Below are 17459 nucleotides of genomic sequence, written 5' to 3'. Positions count from 1 at the left end.
TTTCTCTCATATCAACGACAAAATATAGCCATCCTCTTGTGAGATATCAAAGTATCAATATCGAAGAACATTATGCTTTTTTTACTTTGTTTTTTTTAGCCGTTTGAGCCAATTAATAGACTGGTTTTGCTCAACAGAAACTACAAAAACAATAAAAAATCATAGGGTAATCTAGTCACTATATCTATTGCTATAACACTTTTTTTTTGATGAAGTATTGCTATAACACTTATAATGGATGAAGAACAAAAATAACTTGGTTGCACTTACAAGTGATGAAAAACAAACAAATGATATAGCACTTATCACTTATAAGTGTTTAAAAAACCTCTCAAACTCTACTAAATCAAATTCTAAAGTTCTTTTGGGCGGCATAACATAATTACAGAAATATCATCGTAGAAAGTGACAACATCAACATCATAAAAAACATACAAAATAGCAAACATGAAGTCCAATGGCAGTCCAGAATTCACATCTAAAAAATTCACGAAGTCAAATGAAGGATTGAAAGGGTGCAATTCAAATACACGAACAGAAAATTCAATTCTCCTGCAGATAAATTAGCTAAATGGACTAGAAAGAAGAATAAATCGAAGACTTGGAGCAATGTACCTTATTTTATAGTTTCTATGTATTGTAATGACATTTTGCGTGTTTAATATAATATTTACCTTTCAACAAAAAAAAGAAAAAGAAAAATCAAATTCTAAGGTTATGTTTGGTACACAATAATAGAATGTTACCCACCTTAAAGAATCACAATTTTAACAAAAATAGGACTCCCTCGAAAGAGGGACCGCCGAACCCAAGTGCCCTAACTCAAGGGTGGCTTCACTAACTCAAGGGTGGCTTCAACTCTTTGGCGCCACTGAAGATCAAAGGTTTAAACTTGAAAGTCTACTTCCATTGGTAAAGGTTTGGACTTGCTGAGTTACCAAACCAGGCTGACGATTATATTCAATCCCAATGATCAAATCAGCAATGGGTATTTAGATAGGGATGAACAACTCCCACCATTTTCTAAAACATCTTAATCACCATGTTTCATGGACCAACTCGTTCTTCAATTGTTTCTGCAATCAAAGTCTCAACTATCAAAAAATCCCTTACACTTGGAAAATCAATTCATGCCCAGGTTATCAAATCTGGGTTCTTACCCGATACCCAAATCTTTAATCATCTCCTGAATTTTTACTCAAAATCCTTAGACTTCATATCTGCTGGGATATTGTTCGACGAAATGCCTGAGAGAAATTTAGTTTCTTATTCGACGTTAATCTCTGGGTATTCTCAGTCAGATACACCTCATTTTGCCTTAGACCTTATACCCGATTTGCAAAAAGAAGCTTGGGGTCTAAACCAGTTTGTTTTTTCCAGTTTAGTTCTAGTGTGTTCAAAGCTGAAATTGGTTGATCAAGGGAAGCAAATACATGGCCAAGTGATAGTTTCTGATTTTGAATCTGACCCATTTGTCCAAACGTCTCTAGTTGATATGTACTCTAAGTTTGGGGACTTAGAAACTGCTGTTTCGGTTTTTAGTTCATATCCACTCGATGACCCAGTAATTTATAATTCCATGATCTCCGGATTCGTGAGCTATTGTTGTTATGAAGAAGCATTTGAGTTGTTTGTCAACGGGAGGAGAAATATTGGTTTGAGGCCAACAGAGTTCACTTTTGGAAGTGTGATTAAAGCTTGCTCGAATATGAAAAGAGAAGTTGGAGAGCAAATTCATGGGTTTAGTTTAAAGACTGGGTTTGATTCTAACTGTTTTGTAGGTACTTCTCTTATCGATATGTACGGTAAATTATGTGATATGAAAAGTTCCGAAAAGGTTTTCAGAAGCATTGCTTCGATTGATCTTGCTTTATACAATTCAATGATTGTTGGGTTCTCAAACAATAATCTTCATGAATCTGCAGTAGAACTGTTTCGTGAATTGAAGTTAGAAGGGTTTGATCCAAATGGATGTACTTTTTCCAGTGTCCTAAAAGCTTGTGGTGCCTTGAAATATCTGGATTTGGGTAGAACCATCCATGGCGTTATACTGAAATATGAAATTCATCATGATCTTGTTCTCACTACATCTTTGATAGATATGTACATTAAATGTGGGTGTATAGATATTGGGTGTAGATTATTTGATACTCTGACTGAAAGGAGTACTGTCTTATATAATTCGATGATTTTCGGTCACGGGCAGAATGGGAACCTTGAAAAAGCAATCAAGTTATTTATTGACATGCATCGTCAGGGTATTGAACCAAATCATTCTACATTTATCGCAATAACGAATTCGTGTCCAGAACATGGAAGAAGTCTATATACCCATGCTATTAAGAATGGGTTTGGGATTGATCTAACAGTTCAAAATGCATATTTAGATAGTTTACTAAAAGAAGGAGAAGTTGACGAAGCACAACATCTTTTCAATAATATGAAAGAAAAAGATGTTGTTTCATGGACTACAATCATATCAGGACTATCTCAATTGGGTTTAGATTCAAAAGCACTTGAGTTCTTTAAGAAGATGAAATCAGGAAGTGTAGAAGTGAGCCCAAACAGCTTCACTTTTTCAAGTGTTTTCAGGGCTTGTGGGAGTTTAGTTGATCTACAGCAAGGGCGATGCATTCATGGATGTAGTATAAAGCATGGGATTCTTGATGACACATTTACAAATAGTTCTCTTCTAGATATGTACGCAAAATCTGGCGCTCTAGATGAAAGCAAGAAACTGTTTAATGAGTTACCGAAAATTGATCTAGTTTCATGGAATTCAATGATCGCAGCTTATGCCCATTTTGGAGAAGGTTATGAAGCATTAAAGCTCTTAGAAGGAATGAAAAGCTATGGTGTCAAGCCGAGTGAAATTACATTCACTTCTCTTTTAACAGCTTGTAGCCATGGAGGTCTGGTAGATGAAGGACTTCATGTTTTCGATTCCATGACCGAAAAATATGGTATTTTGCCTACTATGGAGCACTATGTATGCATGGTTGATATGTTCGGTCGAGCTGGAATGCTTAAAAGAGCAAAACTTTTGATTGATCAGATGCCATATAAACCCGATGCTTGGATCTGGAGGACACTGTTAGCTGCTTGTAAGCAACATGGAGGTTTAGAATTCGAAAATTTAGTGAACGAAAACAGTTTGAGAATTGCTAGCGAAGATAACTCAAGTCTCATTTTGATGTCGAATATCTATTCAGAGTTAGGCAGATGGGATGATGTAGTGAAAGTCAGAAAGATAATGAAAGACACTAGAGTGAAAGAGTCTGGAGTTAGTTGGGTGCAAATTTAAGATAACAAATGAATCTATTTTCTATGCAAGTCGAATCAGCTCATTGATTGTATTTTCAGCCTAATATTGAGTCAGACGAATTGACGATGTTGAAGATTAAGAAGAGAGCGCCGAAGCTGAGGAAATGGAGCTGCACTCTACTGCTATTCCTTTTTCGAGGTTATATTTCTTTTCGTGTTGATATGTTTGATGGTTTCTAATGGTGGGTAAATCTTTAGCTGCAGCTGCTCACGGGACAGGGCTCGTTGTTTATTTGCACATCTTCTGAAAATTAATTCCATTTCTATAGTTGTCCAACAATTCTAATGAACAGGTTCTTATGTTCTCTCAGGTTAGGTGGGTCCTTAATTTTAGTTCTAATTCTAATTTGTTATTGCTTATGTTGCAGTATTCTGTATATTATAGTTTTGCAAGCGACACTGGTCTACTTGGAAATGCCCTGGCATGACCCATTAAAATGGCAACGGAAAAGACATGTCCCACTTATACAAATGTGGACCGCCTTTCGGTTAATGGATTGGTAAGTATAATCAAAGTTTTGCCTTCGTTACTTCTTTTTGCATTTGTAATTTTTTAAGAACCTCATTTGTTATCTTCAACACTATTTACTTCACATAATAGAGTTGTCATGCCGGACTTTTTTTCATTATCCAGGAAGCTATAGCGGTTTCACGGGGAGTTCGCACCGAGACGATGTTAGAAAGGAGATTAGCTCTTGTTGGTTTGGCGACCCTCTCAGTCCTTACCTACTGACACAGTTTCATAGGGCGATCCGTCTGGAAGCTAATAAGCTTACTTAGGTGGGAAGACGATAGGTTCTTCTGGGGACCTTTGGTCCCAAACTTCTCGGTCAAGTCCAAAGAGTCACGTCGAAAGTTTGAACCACTTAACCGAAACCAAAGCTGATCTAAAGACTATATATTTATCAATATATTGTCAAGATTTTTAAGGTGATTGTTTTTTAACTGCAATTTAATTTATGTGAATTATCTGAGGTAATAATGTATATCAATTCAAACATTCTTTCAAATTCAATGTATAATATGTTTTGCGAAGTAGAACTCAAGAAGAATATCAGTCTGAAAGAGGAAAATTTGAGGTTTCAATATGGAATCTCTGGATTATTGATATTGGGGTTATTAGGGCATAAATAATGTAGATGGACTTTAGGCCATAGTTAGTTGGGCTTTAGTCAAATTCACAAAAAGAAAAGAAATAAAAAAGTTCAATTCAACTTTTTTGCAATTCCATTCCGACTAAATATTGTGAATAATAAATAGATAAGAGATTCTGCCCTAGTAAAAGGAGCATACAGGCCATTACTTCTTTTGCGGGTTAATAATTTGGGTTCCAATTTAGTTTTGACACGACTACATTTACCTTAGTTAAATTTAAGAGTCAATATTTTGTGGCCGACCAATTATCTTGTTCTTATATGCACAACAAATTTTCGGGTCCGATGCGAGTCAACTATGTTTGACTTAAATGACTATGATTTAATAAGCGAACAACTCTATAAGGCTTTAAATATTAAAACAAGAATTAGTCTGAGGACCATTAACTAATACAATAGTTAAAAATGGAAAACCTAATTGTCATTCATTTTTTTTTTGAGGAAACCCAAATACATAAAACAACAAAGAGATACAAAGTTCAGAACTTGAAAGACAAAAGAGAAACCTAGGGTCCGTCGAGGACTAACGATGCAAAACAGCTAACAATATGGGCTAAACTAAGATACTCACATGTGGATTGCTGACGCACCCATGTTATGTGCCACCGAGTTGAAATCTCTAAGACTCTAAGGCAGTGCGAGAGGGTATTGTGGAAGCATGAGGCCAATGCACGTGTCTCCTCAAGATCAACAGATAATCGCCGAGGATCCGTTGGATGTTCATCCTTGAGATAATCAATTAGGGTTTTGGAGTCCGCCTCAAGTATAAAAGCGACCAAACCCAATTCCCCCGCTAGAAGTAACCTAAATTGATCCCCTGGATTTCGCTGTGAAGAGGCGATCTTGGTGCGGAGGTAGATGTTCTAGTTTGAATAATCGTTCCAGCTTTATCTCTAACTACTGTTGTTGTTGAAGCTCCAAGCTCTCGATAGGAACCGTCGATGTTTATCTTGATTTGGTTACTGTGAGGAGGTAGCCATTTCCCGACCTACAAATCAATAGATGCAAAAGAAGAGTTAGATGGTTCAGAGGCATACTTGAGCTCGTTTGAGTTCGACCACCAACATCTCCTTAGATCGAGCTCATGGCCATTGATGATGAAGTTATTAAGAGCCTTCCACCATCTCCATAACAGGTATGAGTACCTAAACCAAATTTTATTTGCTCGATCTCCTTTCTTTGATAGAATAGAAAGATTTGTGACCGAATCTAGACCTAGTTGTTGTAGATCCACATACCCAGTGATTCAAATGAGATCTTTAAAGCATTTACAATCTCCGAATAAGTGGAAAGTCGTTTCTAATTCACTGGTGTTGCAAAGGCGGCATGTCTGAGGTACGTGAGGGATTCTTCTACCAATATTCGTAAATGTAGCATTTCCGTTATGTACCCGCTTCCAAATAAATAGTTGGATTTTCGGGCTCATAATGTTCTTTTGCTAGAAAAGTCTCCATGGAAAATTATGTGTTGTTTCTGATAATAGAGGAAGTACTTTGATATGTGTATAATAAGATTTGGTAGAGAATTTTCCATGCTCATTAGGAAGCCACATTGATTTGACTTGAATTGGATCAAGTTTGATGTAACCTAATACCCATAATAGCTTGTACAGTAGTGTCATCAAAATGATTTCTAATGAGATCGACATTCCATCTGGTAGGGTTTTGCAATAGGAGATCTGAGACCCAATAGATGTTATTTGGGAGGGGTGTGATTATGATTGGCATGTGCCCAGTGATGTCTGGTATCCAAGGGTCCATAGTGATCTTAATACTTGAGCCCTCTCCCAATTGCCAGACTACATTATGGAGTATAACCGATTTTGTCTTTAGAATCGATTGCTAAAGAGAAGTACCCTGTTTAACTGGTGTTGTTCAAAAATCATTGTTCTTTAAGTATTTGGACTTGAGCAACCTTACCCATGTAGCATTAGGAGTAATGAGCATTCTCCATGTTAGTTTTGCCATTAAAGCCTCGTTGACTTCTTTTAGGGACCTGATTCCCCAGACCGTCATTATGTTTAGGACTGCATATAATCTCCGAGTTGATGAAATGAATTTTATGTTGTGTTTGTGCATGTCCCCACCAAAAACACCGAGAAGCTTGTTCCAATTGTTTGATGATCTGTAATGGTAAAATCTGAAAGTTGAATGGGTAAGTACAATAACTATTAAGTATTGATTTAATTAAAACAGTTCTCAACTTGGGAGGTAAGTTGAGCTTTCCAATTGGAAAGGGAATTATGGTACTTATCTATTAGCCACTGATGGGAATCTATTCAGTTTCCTGGTTTAAGAATACGAGCTCCTAGATTTTTCGCCTATGTAGGCATGACAAGAGCCTGAAGAGAGGTACAATATTGATTCCTGATGGGAGGAGGCACACCAGAACTAAAATAGATGGAAGATTTACTGAAATTAACACATTGTCCACAGAAATATGAGATCAAATCAACAACACATAGTAAATGTGAAATACTAGTGCTGGTAGGATTGATCTTATAACCTGTACACTTGTGTTGATATTCTTAACAAAATATGAGGAGCGAGAGGGATTGCGAGGTTAAAATAAAGAGGTAGGGTGAGAGTGGGCACCCTTGCTTCAATCCTCTCGAGGCAACGAAATCCCCACATAAAGCCCCATTAAATTGGATTTTAAACCTAGAAGTAGTGACACATGACAAAATTAAGCTCAATAAATTGTCCCTAAATCCAGTGGCTCTAAGGACTCTTTTTAGAAAGTCCAACTAACCCTATCATAGGCTTTTGCCATATCCATCTTAAGAGCGAAGGTCCCCTTCTTAGATTTAGGCTTATTGATGGGCCTAAAAGATTACCCTACAAGGTCTCCACCCGCAAGTATACGTGCGTCAAGTAATAACCCGGTAAGATCGGAGTCGATCCACAGAGACTAGTCAAGTTCGTGCTAAAACTCAGAAATAACACGATTTTTCTTTAAAATTGGGTTTTGGTAATAAAATACTAAAACAAATAACGGAAATGAACTCAAATTGAGGAGAAGTCTAGGGTTTGGAATCCATTCGAACCATGCACAAATATTGACCTAAATATCATATCTTTATGAATTGATTTCATTATCTCTTTAACGATTCTAACTATTACCTATCAACTATCAAGTACCCATCATTAAAGAACCTAACCTAAACATGATGGGTCAAGATTTATGAAGCATAAGCAATGAAATATTTAACACGTTTCAACACTTGACTACCGCCTAAGAAGCATTTACCATTAAAGATTTTACTCTAAACATGATAAATCAACTCGATACTATACTCAAATGAGAAAATCATGAACATGGTTGAAAAGAAATCAATGCATATTACGCACTTAAGCCATCGAAATGAAAGTCTAAGAATCATACATAGACAAAACTTCATAAAAAATCCTAGTCAAGAGATCTAACTACTCATTTTCATTAAAGGAATAACAAAGAAGAGTTCCATTAAGAAAATTAAGATCAAAAGAAAAGAGCTACCAAAATGATAGCTTTCCTGTTGTTGGTGATAAATTGATGAAGGACTTTGATGGTAAGGTTCTGAATTTTTTATCAAGTCTCTCTCACAAAAACATAAGAAAATTTAAAGAAACACCATATACAATATGTTCTGGTTCTTCCTCCCTCTCTACAACTTTCTCACTCTCTCGCTGAAACTCTCTCTAAATTAAAACAACAAGAAAAAGGAACAAGAAACTTTCAACTTCCCACCACAATTCTCTCTCTATGTCTCTGTTCTAACATGTTCTGTTCTTCTCCTTATCTCTCTCACTAATATTTCTTTAAAGCCCAGAGAAAAGAAGAAGAAACAACTCTCCAACTCCAACCAAGTCTTCTTCTTGTTCCGCTAAAGATAAGATAATCCGTTATGTTCTCTTATTTCTTCTTTTATATCAAAAGAGAACCAAACTAGTAGCAGCTCGATGAAATCCCTGTAATCTTGCCTAATCTAAAAGTTTCCAGCTTTCTTTATCTACTGTAAACATAATACAATCACAACTCCCGATTTCTCCCTCTCTTGATTATTATATTCGATCCCAGCTCTCTCTAAAAATTTTAAATGTTAGAACTCAAGATACCCTAAATGCTAGGGTATTGATATATTTATATACAAAGGTAAGAAATACAATGTACACATTTACCCTCGACAAATGGAATAAATACAAAACAAATACACAACCTAAATTGACACTATAACACCCCTCCCCCTCAAGTTGAACGCCCAGGAACTAGAGAGAGCTTGAAATCGAGTTCATTAAATCTTGTTGAAGATAAACCCTTTGTAAAAATGTCAGCAATTTGATCATCTCCTGGAATAAAATTGACCTTAAGCTTACCACCCTTCACTTGTTCACGTACAAAGTGAAAATCTATGGCAGTGTGCTTTGTCCTTGAGTGATAAATGGATTGCCTGTAAGATATGTGGTGCTAATATTATCACAATAAACAATTGGAGGTGTCGATTGTTTGAAACCCAATTCTGATAACAAGTTCTTGAGCAAAATGAGCTCAGTAGAGGCACGGGCCGCAACCCTATACCCAGCCTCCGTCGATGATCTGGCTACTGTAGACTGGGTTTTGAAGGCCCAAGCAATCAAATTGGGCCCAAGAAAGATAGCATACCCAGAAGTCAATCTTCCATCATTAGGCGAGCCAGCCCAGTCAGCATCCGAGTAGCCAATGAGAGGAAGACTTGTGGCTCGTCGGAAACACAAACCAAAAGAGATAGAACCCTTTAGATATCAGAGTATTCTCTTCGCAACAATTAAATAAGTTGTCGTCGGTATGCTCATGAATTTCGAGACTTGATTAACAGCATAGGATATACCTGGCCTTGTTAATGTAAGGTATTGCAAAGTCCCAACCAAACTTCGAAAGATAGTTGGATCTGAAAGTTGTTGACCATGATTCCTTGATAACTTAGAATCAGTTAGAACCAGAGTTGATACTGACTTTGAATTTAACGAACCAAATCGTCAAAGTAAGTCGAGGGAATACTTCTATTGAGTAAGAGTGAGATAAGAAGAAGTACGATGAGCCTCCATGCCTAAGAAATAACTAAGTTCACCCAGATCTGTCATCTCAAATTTCGATTGAAGTGTTGCAATTGTATTATATAACAAGCAAGTAGATGAACTAGTTACCATAATATCATCAACATATAGAAGTAAGATAATAATATGACCAGATGATCTGAAATAAAACATGGAGGGATTTGAAATTGACTGATTGAATCCCATGCTTAAAAGACAAGAACTAAACCTATAATGCCAGGCTCGGGGGGCTTGTTTCAAGCCATATAAAGCCTTATGTAATCTGCATACATAATTTGGATACAAGGGATTGACAAAACACTTTGGTTGAGACATGGAAACTATTTCGTTGAGATCCCCATTCAAAAACGTGTTCTTAACATCCATCTGATTAATCGACTAATTACTTGAGATGGCAAGAGATAGAACACTTCGAATTGTTGTTGGACGAACCACTGGACGATATGTTTCCTCATAGTCAACACCATGCTATTGAGAATAACCACGAGTAACCAGGCAAGCCTTATAGCATTAAACAGATTCATCTGACTTCTGTTTCACTTTAAAAACCCATTTACAATCCACAATGTTGACATTAGGAGGAGGTGGAACTAAGGACCAGGTGGAAATCTTATGAAGAGTAGTAATTTCTTCTTACATTGCCTTTCTCCAATGAGCATTCTTCGAAGCTTGAAGGAAAGTAGAAGGTTCATCAAGATGAAGAGTGAGCAATACTTAGAAGAGAATCAAGAAGAGAATGGGTGGTAAAAATCAAATATTAGGTTTTTCTTGTGTCGTCTTTTGATGGGGTAACCATATGATGAACATGAGGAGGAGAATGAAGGCAAGGGAGGATTTGAAGGAGCGACATTTTCTGAAATTGGTAAAGTACCTGTTGTTGGGTCAGAAAAAAGAGGAATTGTCGAGCTGGTGAGAGGTCAGGGTTGGTTACGAGTGGATGAGGACAAAAGGTGAATAGGGGAGACAACCGGCAGATTAGCAAAAGACGCGTTGGGTTGTATTATCGGGAGAGCTAAAGAATCAACGGAGACACCAACGGCTGGATTGAGATAGGACCGCCAGTTGGATTGAGAGGGACATATGGTGCTGTAATAGAAGACGCGTGGGAAGGACGCGTGAAAATTCGAGGGACAGGTGGAATTGAATCTGAAGACGCGTGTGTATTACTCGTGGAAGGGTGAGAGATAGATGGAGGTCAGATTGATTTCGAAAAGAATTTGACTGAAAAAGATGAGGGACCGTCCATTCAAGAGAAATAACATAGTTGGAAGAGTTTTGAGCTTCATTGATGGTGGAAGAGAGTTTGGTAAAGAGGAAGAGAGATTCATCAAACAAAACATGACGAGAAATGTATAATCTTTTGGAGGCTTGATCAAGACACTTATAGCCTTTATGATTTGGCTATAACCCAGAAAGATGCACGGTTTTGTTTTGACATCAAGCTTGGAGTGGGTAAACGATTAATGGTACAAATTGCAGTCTGAAAAGCGCCTGTCCAAAATTGACGAGGAACAGAGGCTTGATCAAGAAGACAGACTGCGGTTTCAAATAAATGGCGAATTTTCCGCTCTGCAACTCCGTTAAGTTGAGGAGTATGGGGGACATGAGCGTCGATGATGTATACCATTTTTAGTAATAAAGTCAGAGAAATCGAAACTGCCATATTTTCCACCACCATCAGTCTGAAGAGTCTTAATTTTAGTACCAAATTGATTTTCCACAAAAGTTTTGAAAATGTTGTTTAGCTTCTGATTTTGTTTTTAAAAAGTATATCCAGGTAAAACGAGTGTAGTCATCGATTAGTAATAAAGTATAACAATGACCGGAAGAGGAGACCACCGGTGATGGACCCCATAAGTCAGAGTGTATTAATTCATTAGGAAATGAAGAGGAATGAGCAGTAACTGAAAAGGCGAGACGATGATGTTGCCTCAGACCGAGAAGAATAAGAGGCAACATCAGAGGCTATATGCATCGTAGCACCAGAATCAATGTACCAATTTGGACCAAAGGGAGAGGAACCAATACCCATTGCAGCTAAATAGTGAGCAATATCATTGGGGATAGGCAAACTGTACCATTGACGAGCAGAGTGACCATGTTTCCCACAGTATGACAGATCAGAGGTTGAGGATGAGGGCCAACAACAGAGGACGAGGTATGTTTTTGATAATTTCCTCTATTTGAACCATATGCTCTATGAAAACCACGACCACCTCCTCCATATTGATGTCCCCTGTTTCCTCTTTGACCAGAATAAGAAGGAACACGAGTTTGGGGAGCAGGGTTGGAAAGAAGAACAGTGGGCTGAATGGGTTGAGGAATAAGGAGCTCAAGACGAAATTCATGAGTGAGCAATAAGGAATGAAGCTCAGAATAAGTTGGTGGGATCAAACAAGTGGTAATAGAGGTAACAAAATTCTCATAATCAGAGCCTAACCCAGAAAGAACAATCAGAACCAGTTCGTGATCAACTATGGGATGTCCAATAGCAGAAAGAGAATCAGAAATAGACTTGATACGAAGAAGATATTCAGAGATGGTTTGAGAACCCTTTTTAGATGTTTGAAGCTGTAACTTCAAATTCATCAGTCTTGCTGAGTTAATTGAGGAAAAATTTCTCTCCAGAACCTCCCAAACAACTTGAGAGGAGGTTAGACCAAGAACAAGGCTAAGAACTGATTCACTGAGAGTGGCATTAAGCCAAGAAAGGAGCATTTGGTTGATACAATACCAATAAATATAATCAGGATTGGGAAGAGAAATTACCTCAGATGAAGATGGAAGAAACTCAGCTGGAGCAGGATATGTTCCATTAACAAATTTGTATAAATCTTGAGAGTGGAGAATAGGAAGCAGTTGGCTCTTCCACAAAAGATAGTTTGAGTTATCAAGTCTGGTAGAAACTAAGTCAGCAATATTTGAAAGAACAGGAAAGGAAGAAGAAGTGTTGACAGGAGAAAGAAGCCATGGTCGAGAAGGAAGAAGAAGGTGAAGTACAAGAAAAAGGAGGTTAAAAAGGCACAGAAAACCAAAAAAATATTTCTAGAGGTGTGCTCTTGATACCATGTAAATGTTAGAACTCAAGATACCCTAAATGCTAGGGTTTTGATATTTTATATACAAAGGTAAGAAATACAATGTACACATTTATCCTTGACAAATGGATTAAATACAAAACAAATACACAACATAAATTGACACTATAACAAAAATATCCTTTAATGTTTAGAAGATAAATTTCCTAAACTTCTATGTAGAAATTAGATCTTGCTCCAGCCAATGCTTTCTTTCTCATATTCTCCTTTAATAATTGCCATCAGTAGAGAGAAGAAATATAGGAAATAAAACTCAAAAGGCAACTCCAAAAATCATCTCCTCCCTCCCTCTGCTCTTATCTCATCGATTCTCTCCTTCTCTAAAAAATCTCCAACCATCATTTTCTTCTCTGTCTACTGTCCATAATCACTTTCCATTACCTTCTAAATCTCCTTTTGATCTCTCACCAATTTTTCTCGAGATATAGCTCACATTCAATCAAATCCTTCAATCTCTTTCCATATTTGTTATCTTCCAACGTTTCCCATATAAGAGTCAAAGAGAAATGGTAATAAGAGAAAAGATGATTTACCAGAAATATGTTGTTGGCGTTATCCAACTAGAGATAAGGCTATGGCAAAACCTGGACTACCGATACAAATAGAATTGACGGTCGATGTCAACTTCCCCTCTCTTTGTTCGTCAGATCATGTAGGGAGCACCTTGGGTCGGTTATGCGTGAGCACCAGATCAATCCCAAGCAACAATCTCGAGTTTAACCCATGTGTCCCAATAGTATACCGAAACTGTACATCCTTGAGCCAGATTCGCGCCACGTCTATTTAATTGATTTGGTCAACTATCTTGGACTCCCCTCTTTGACTTGGACAATCTTTCGCATCCAGACTCTGATTTGACTTCTGTTTTCGCCTCTGGATTCATCTTGAACTCTACTTTTCATCTAAGCATCAACATTTGTCAAATCACCAGATTCAACGAATAACCAAAATGCCTCCAAGTTTGTCTTTTCTCCCGATTTTATCCGGTTTTCGCGTTCAACTCCTTAGATGACACTGGGTAAGAGAAACAAGAAACTCATAAAAATAACACCTCAAAAGAGACTAGCATGCCAAAGTTAAAAGAATCAGATGGGACATTTTCATGTCTCATCACTTATGCATGGAATGAGTAAGTTCTTGTGCTATCACAATATTGTCGGTGATCTGTCGACCAGGGACAAAAGCATTTTGTGACCATGTGATGCAATCTTCTAGGTAGGATCTAATTTGTTGGCCAAGAGTTTCGTGATGAATTTATAAATAGAGTTGGAAAGAGAAATTAGACAAAACTCAGAAGCTGTATTCGGATTCCTAACTTTTGAAATTACAAATATAGTGGTGAGGTTAAGAGAAGGATCAATACAACCCGATCTGAAAGCGGTATTCGGATTCCTAACTTTTGAAATTACAAATATAGTGGTGAGGTTAAGAGAAGGATCAATACAACCTGATCTGAAAGCTTGTTAGATGTATGTTGTTAGTTCCTCTCTCACCGCGCCCCAATGATGTTGATAGAAAAAGCATGGGAGACCATCAGGGCCAGGGCTCTTAGTTGAGCCCATTTCCAGCATTACTGCTTTAATTTCGTCTATAATGGGAATCCTGGAGATATCGACATGAGCTTTGTCTTAGAGTATCTTATAACCATTTAACATGTCTATAGGAGGCTGAACTGTAGGTTCTGCCCGGAACAAAATCTGAAAATAGTCGGTAAGTTCCTCAACTATATCGTCTTGGCGAGTGGAGTGAGACCCTGCACGAAGTTGCTTACCAGCCACCTTAGGTGGCCCATAAATACAAAAGATTTCCCATGTACTCTTGAATAATGCACATTGTAGTGTTGAGTGTATCAGATTAGGATCCGAGTTATGGATAGTAACATTCAAATTACTATTCCAAACTAATAACAAACCACCACTACGACTCACAGAAGGCACTTGAACATGATTAACTAAATTAAATTTAGTAAAAAACGAAAGTAAAGAAGACATATTAGATAGTCTAGCTTCCGAAAGGAAAACCAAATCTGATTTAATAGATATATGGAATTGTTTTAGAGTCTTTTTAGTCGGGTCGTTCCCTAATCCCCGACAATTACACGCAAGTTGACTCATTGATCCAACGACATTGGGGTTGCCGACACCCTTTTATCTGACTGGTCTGACATCATTTGAATAACATCCCTTTTATTCTAGCGCTTTTCTGGTTGTTTCTGCACTAGAATCGATCCTGTCTCTTGGGTCGTCGGGTTGGACAAGGAACCACTACCACGAACACAGGTTGTCATCTCCATTGATGTAGTCCTTTCAGAATGGGACGTTTTGCTCCTTTTCACCTGTGATAAGTGAGTCAACAGATCACCTATTAGTAATAGATGAATTATAAGGATGATGTTCAACGGAGTAGTTTCTTCAGTGGAGGCTGATCCAATTTCAGAGAACGGAGTGAAGTCCTTGTTGGCTGAACCATATTCTCTCGTCAGATTACGAGCATTAAGGGGGACTTTGAAATAGTTCTTTTACTTTACCACTAATGCTCTTTGATCGTCCGTAAGTTGTTGTTTCAACAGATCTCCAAAAGCCAAGAGGATTAGACATAACTTTGAGTTGTGGCCTATAATTCCACAAGAAACACAAAACCAAGGAAGTTTCTCGATTTGCATCTCAATGGCAATCAATTTCGTGCTAGATAAGCGAAGGTATACTCGTTGAGGCAAGGGTTTAAGAATGTTATATTTTAATTCAACCAAATACACTCTATTTATTTGCATCTTCAGTAGACGTTGGAATAAATGTACCAATGAAGGACGCCACTCGGTTAACTGTTGAGATGGCTAAGAGCAATACCATGGAGTTTAGTCCAAAACATGTTTTGTCAAATTCATGCTCTTGAACTTGTATGGGCAAAAATCCGCCCCATGAGGTGCCTGTAAAATAAAGGAAACAACCGCTTCGTAAGGGTAAAATCCGCGAGGCTAAATAAGAAGGCCCGATAATGGCCCAAGTCGTTACTCGGGTCACCGAATCCATATCCGTTTGGCACTAAGCGTATCTGACACGTGTCACGCGATAGCCACCTGCCAGTACTAGGCAATCTTACGGCCAGAGGATTATTGTGCAATCCATAACCGCACTAGTGGTAAATGTCCCGTATCTGCCACTTAAAGACGGGTGTTACTGGCCAGTAGCTTAACGCACACGCGGTAACATCTTAGCCGTCCCTCGAGAAATTCGAATATTCATCTGACGGTCAGATCCTCTTGCCCCTAACGTATCTCGCAGGAGTGATGACACGGAATAAATACGTCGGTTACTAGCTGGTTGTCATCAAGGCAATCCCTTTCCACCACTATAAATACGAGAAGCAAAACTCAGACAAAGGCATCCAATATTCGACTACAATACTCGAGTAATCCATCTTCACTACCAATCCCATCGATAAGTCTCTCAAAGAGCTCTCCATTCTTCCAAAGTCCCTGACTCATCGTCTTAGAAGTTGGGAGATAAGAGCTTGGTAGTCCCGAATCGAACAGTAATTGGCTTGTCGTATCGACACCATTACCACCACCACCTTATCGCAGAAGAAAGCTCTCAAGTCTCATATTCCTCTCATCCAGCAGTAACTAGCTGGCCGTAATACCCTTTCGCAGTAACTAGCTGGTCGTATCACCATCCTAATACGGCTACCTTCTCACCACATCACTCCCCTAGCGATAAGACGCTAGACGTATCATCATCATCCATCCAACGATTCTCACCGTCCGATCCACTTACGACCAGCACCTTATCGCAAGTTCACTTACGACTAGCAAGTTAACGACAATATATCATCACCATCACCCTCTTAGTACAGTAAGTATATCATTACCGTGGGGATCTGTTCCGACAACTCCACGAGCCGAGACACCTAAGCACTCCGACGACGGTTACCTCCTTATCGACCACTTTCTTTTATTTATATTTGATCGAGTGTCTGACTTGACCGTCGGAGCCCCCTTAGGCCGGCACCATCCCGGTGTCCCCGAGGCTTCACGATCTTTTCTCTCTTTTTGTGTGCAGGTTCTTTTCGACACGTAGCCGGTCCCCGAAGCATCCGACCCGACCCGACAAGACTTTTGACCGTCGACCCGTTGACTGTCAGACTTTCCGACCCGTACACATTTTACCGTCTACAATTTGGCGCTAGAAGGAGGGGGGCCAGCCACTAACTACCGAAAAGACAAGTACCATGGAAGGAGACATGTCCAACGCTTCTGTAGATTTCTCATCACAACTTGCTGCACTCACTGCCCAGATGCAAGAAAACGCCGAAAGATTGAGAGCTTTGGAGGAGGAGAACACTACTGTCCGAGCAGAGAACATGCTACTGCAAGAAAGAATTACCGAGTTGGTGGTTCCAAGAAGACAAAGTTTAGGGGACAATCGACCACCTCCCAACGGTTCTGAAGTAGGGGGACCATCTAATCGCCCAACACCCCCTCACAACACTACTGCAGGCTTCACCACCAGCCAAGTAGGGACAGGATCCGCAAGTGCTCCATTCATAGCTCCAACACACACCTTTCAACAAACTCTCACTCCACAGCAGACCATGGCTGCTCCTCTTTACTCGTCTTCTACTATTGCTATGCCTACTATCTTCCCTATGCCTACTCAACCCACCATGGCTTCTAATCCCTTATTGTTTTCACATACAGGTACCCCTTTAGAGCAAGCTTTAGCAAAGAGGCTAGCTGAAATGGAGGCTCTGATCACTAGAATTCCAGGAGTCCCGACCCCCTTCAAGAAGAGTCTTCCTCAAAGCTATGCCGA

General features: G+C 38.8%; 2 protein-coding genes across 2 annotated transcripts; one reads left to right on the top strand and one right to left on the bottom strand.

Moving 5' to 3' along the window:
• The first annotated feature begins 258 nt into the window (after positions 1–258).
• Positions 259–4359, top strand: LOC147565671 (pentatricopeptide repeat-containing protein At3g03580-like). The gene is made up of 4 exons (XM_086652173.1): positions 259–358; positions 715–3463; positions 3693–3824; positions 3959–4359. The coding sequence occupies exon 2, from the start codon at positions 1043–1045 to the stop codon at positions 3302–3304; it is 2262 nt and encodes a 753-aa protein (XP_086508299.1). The 5' UTR covers positions 259–358; positions 715–1042; the 3' UTR covers positions 3305–3463; positions 3693–3824; positions 3959–4359.
• A 912-nt stretch (positions 4360–5271) lies between these two features.
• On the bottom strand, positions 5272–16132 carry LOC147565670 (uncharacterized). Its single transcript, XM_086652350.1, has 4 exons — positions 16025–16132; positions 11629–12415; positions 11481–11587; positions 5272–5466 (listed from the first exon to the last, which is right to left on the bottom strand). The coding sequence occupies exons 1-4, from the start codon at positions 16130–16132 to the stop codon at positions 5272–5274; spliced, it is 1197 nt and encodes a 398-aa protein (XP_086508476.1).
• Positions 16133–17459: the final 1327 nt, after the last annotated feature.

This window comes from Eschscholzia californica, unplaced genomic scaffold, assembly GCF_041429995.1.
Source record: "Eschscholzia californica isolate CP2 unplaced genomic scaffold, dmEscCali1.0.p SCAF_1, whole genome shotgun sequence".
Taxonomy (NCBI): Eukaryota; Viridiplantae; Streptophyta; class Magnoliopsida; order Ranunculales; family Papaveraceae; genus Eschscholzia; species Eschscholzia californica.
This window is presented reverse-complemented; position numbering and strand designations above follow the sequence as displayed.

What these genes read in the sequence shown, in the direction of transcription:
- LOC147565671 (XM_086652173.1), top strand. Translation starts at nt 1,043, where the DNA reads ATGTTTCATGGACCAACTCGTTCTTCAATTGTTTCTGCAATCAAAGTC.
- LOC147565670 (XM_086652350.1), bottom strand. Translation starts at nt 16,132, where the DNA reads ATGAGTCAGGGACTTTGGAAGAATGGAGAGCTCTTTGAGAGACTTATC. An exon ending in GGTCACTCTGCTCGTCAATG is followed by an intron (nt 11,588 to 11,628) that starts GTACAGTTTGCC and finishes CTCACTATTTAG; the next exon opens with CTGCAATGGGTATTGGTTCC. An exon ending in CTTATTCTTCTCGGTCTGAG is followed by an intron (nt 5,467 to 11,480) that starts GCAACATCATCG and finishes ATTGATTTGTAG; the next exon opens with GTCGGGAAATGGCTACCTCC.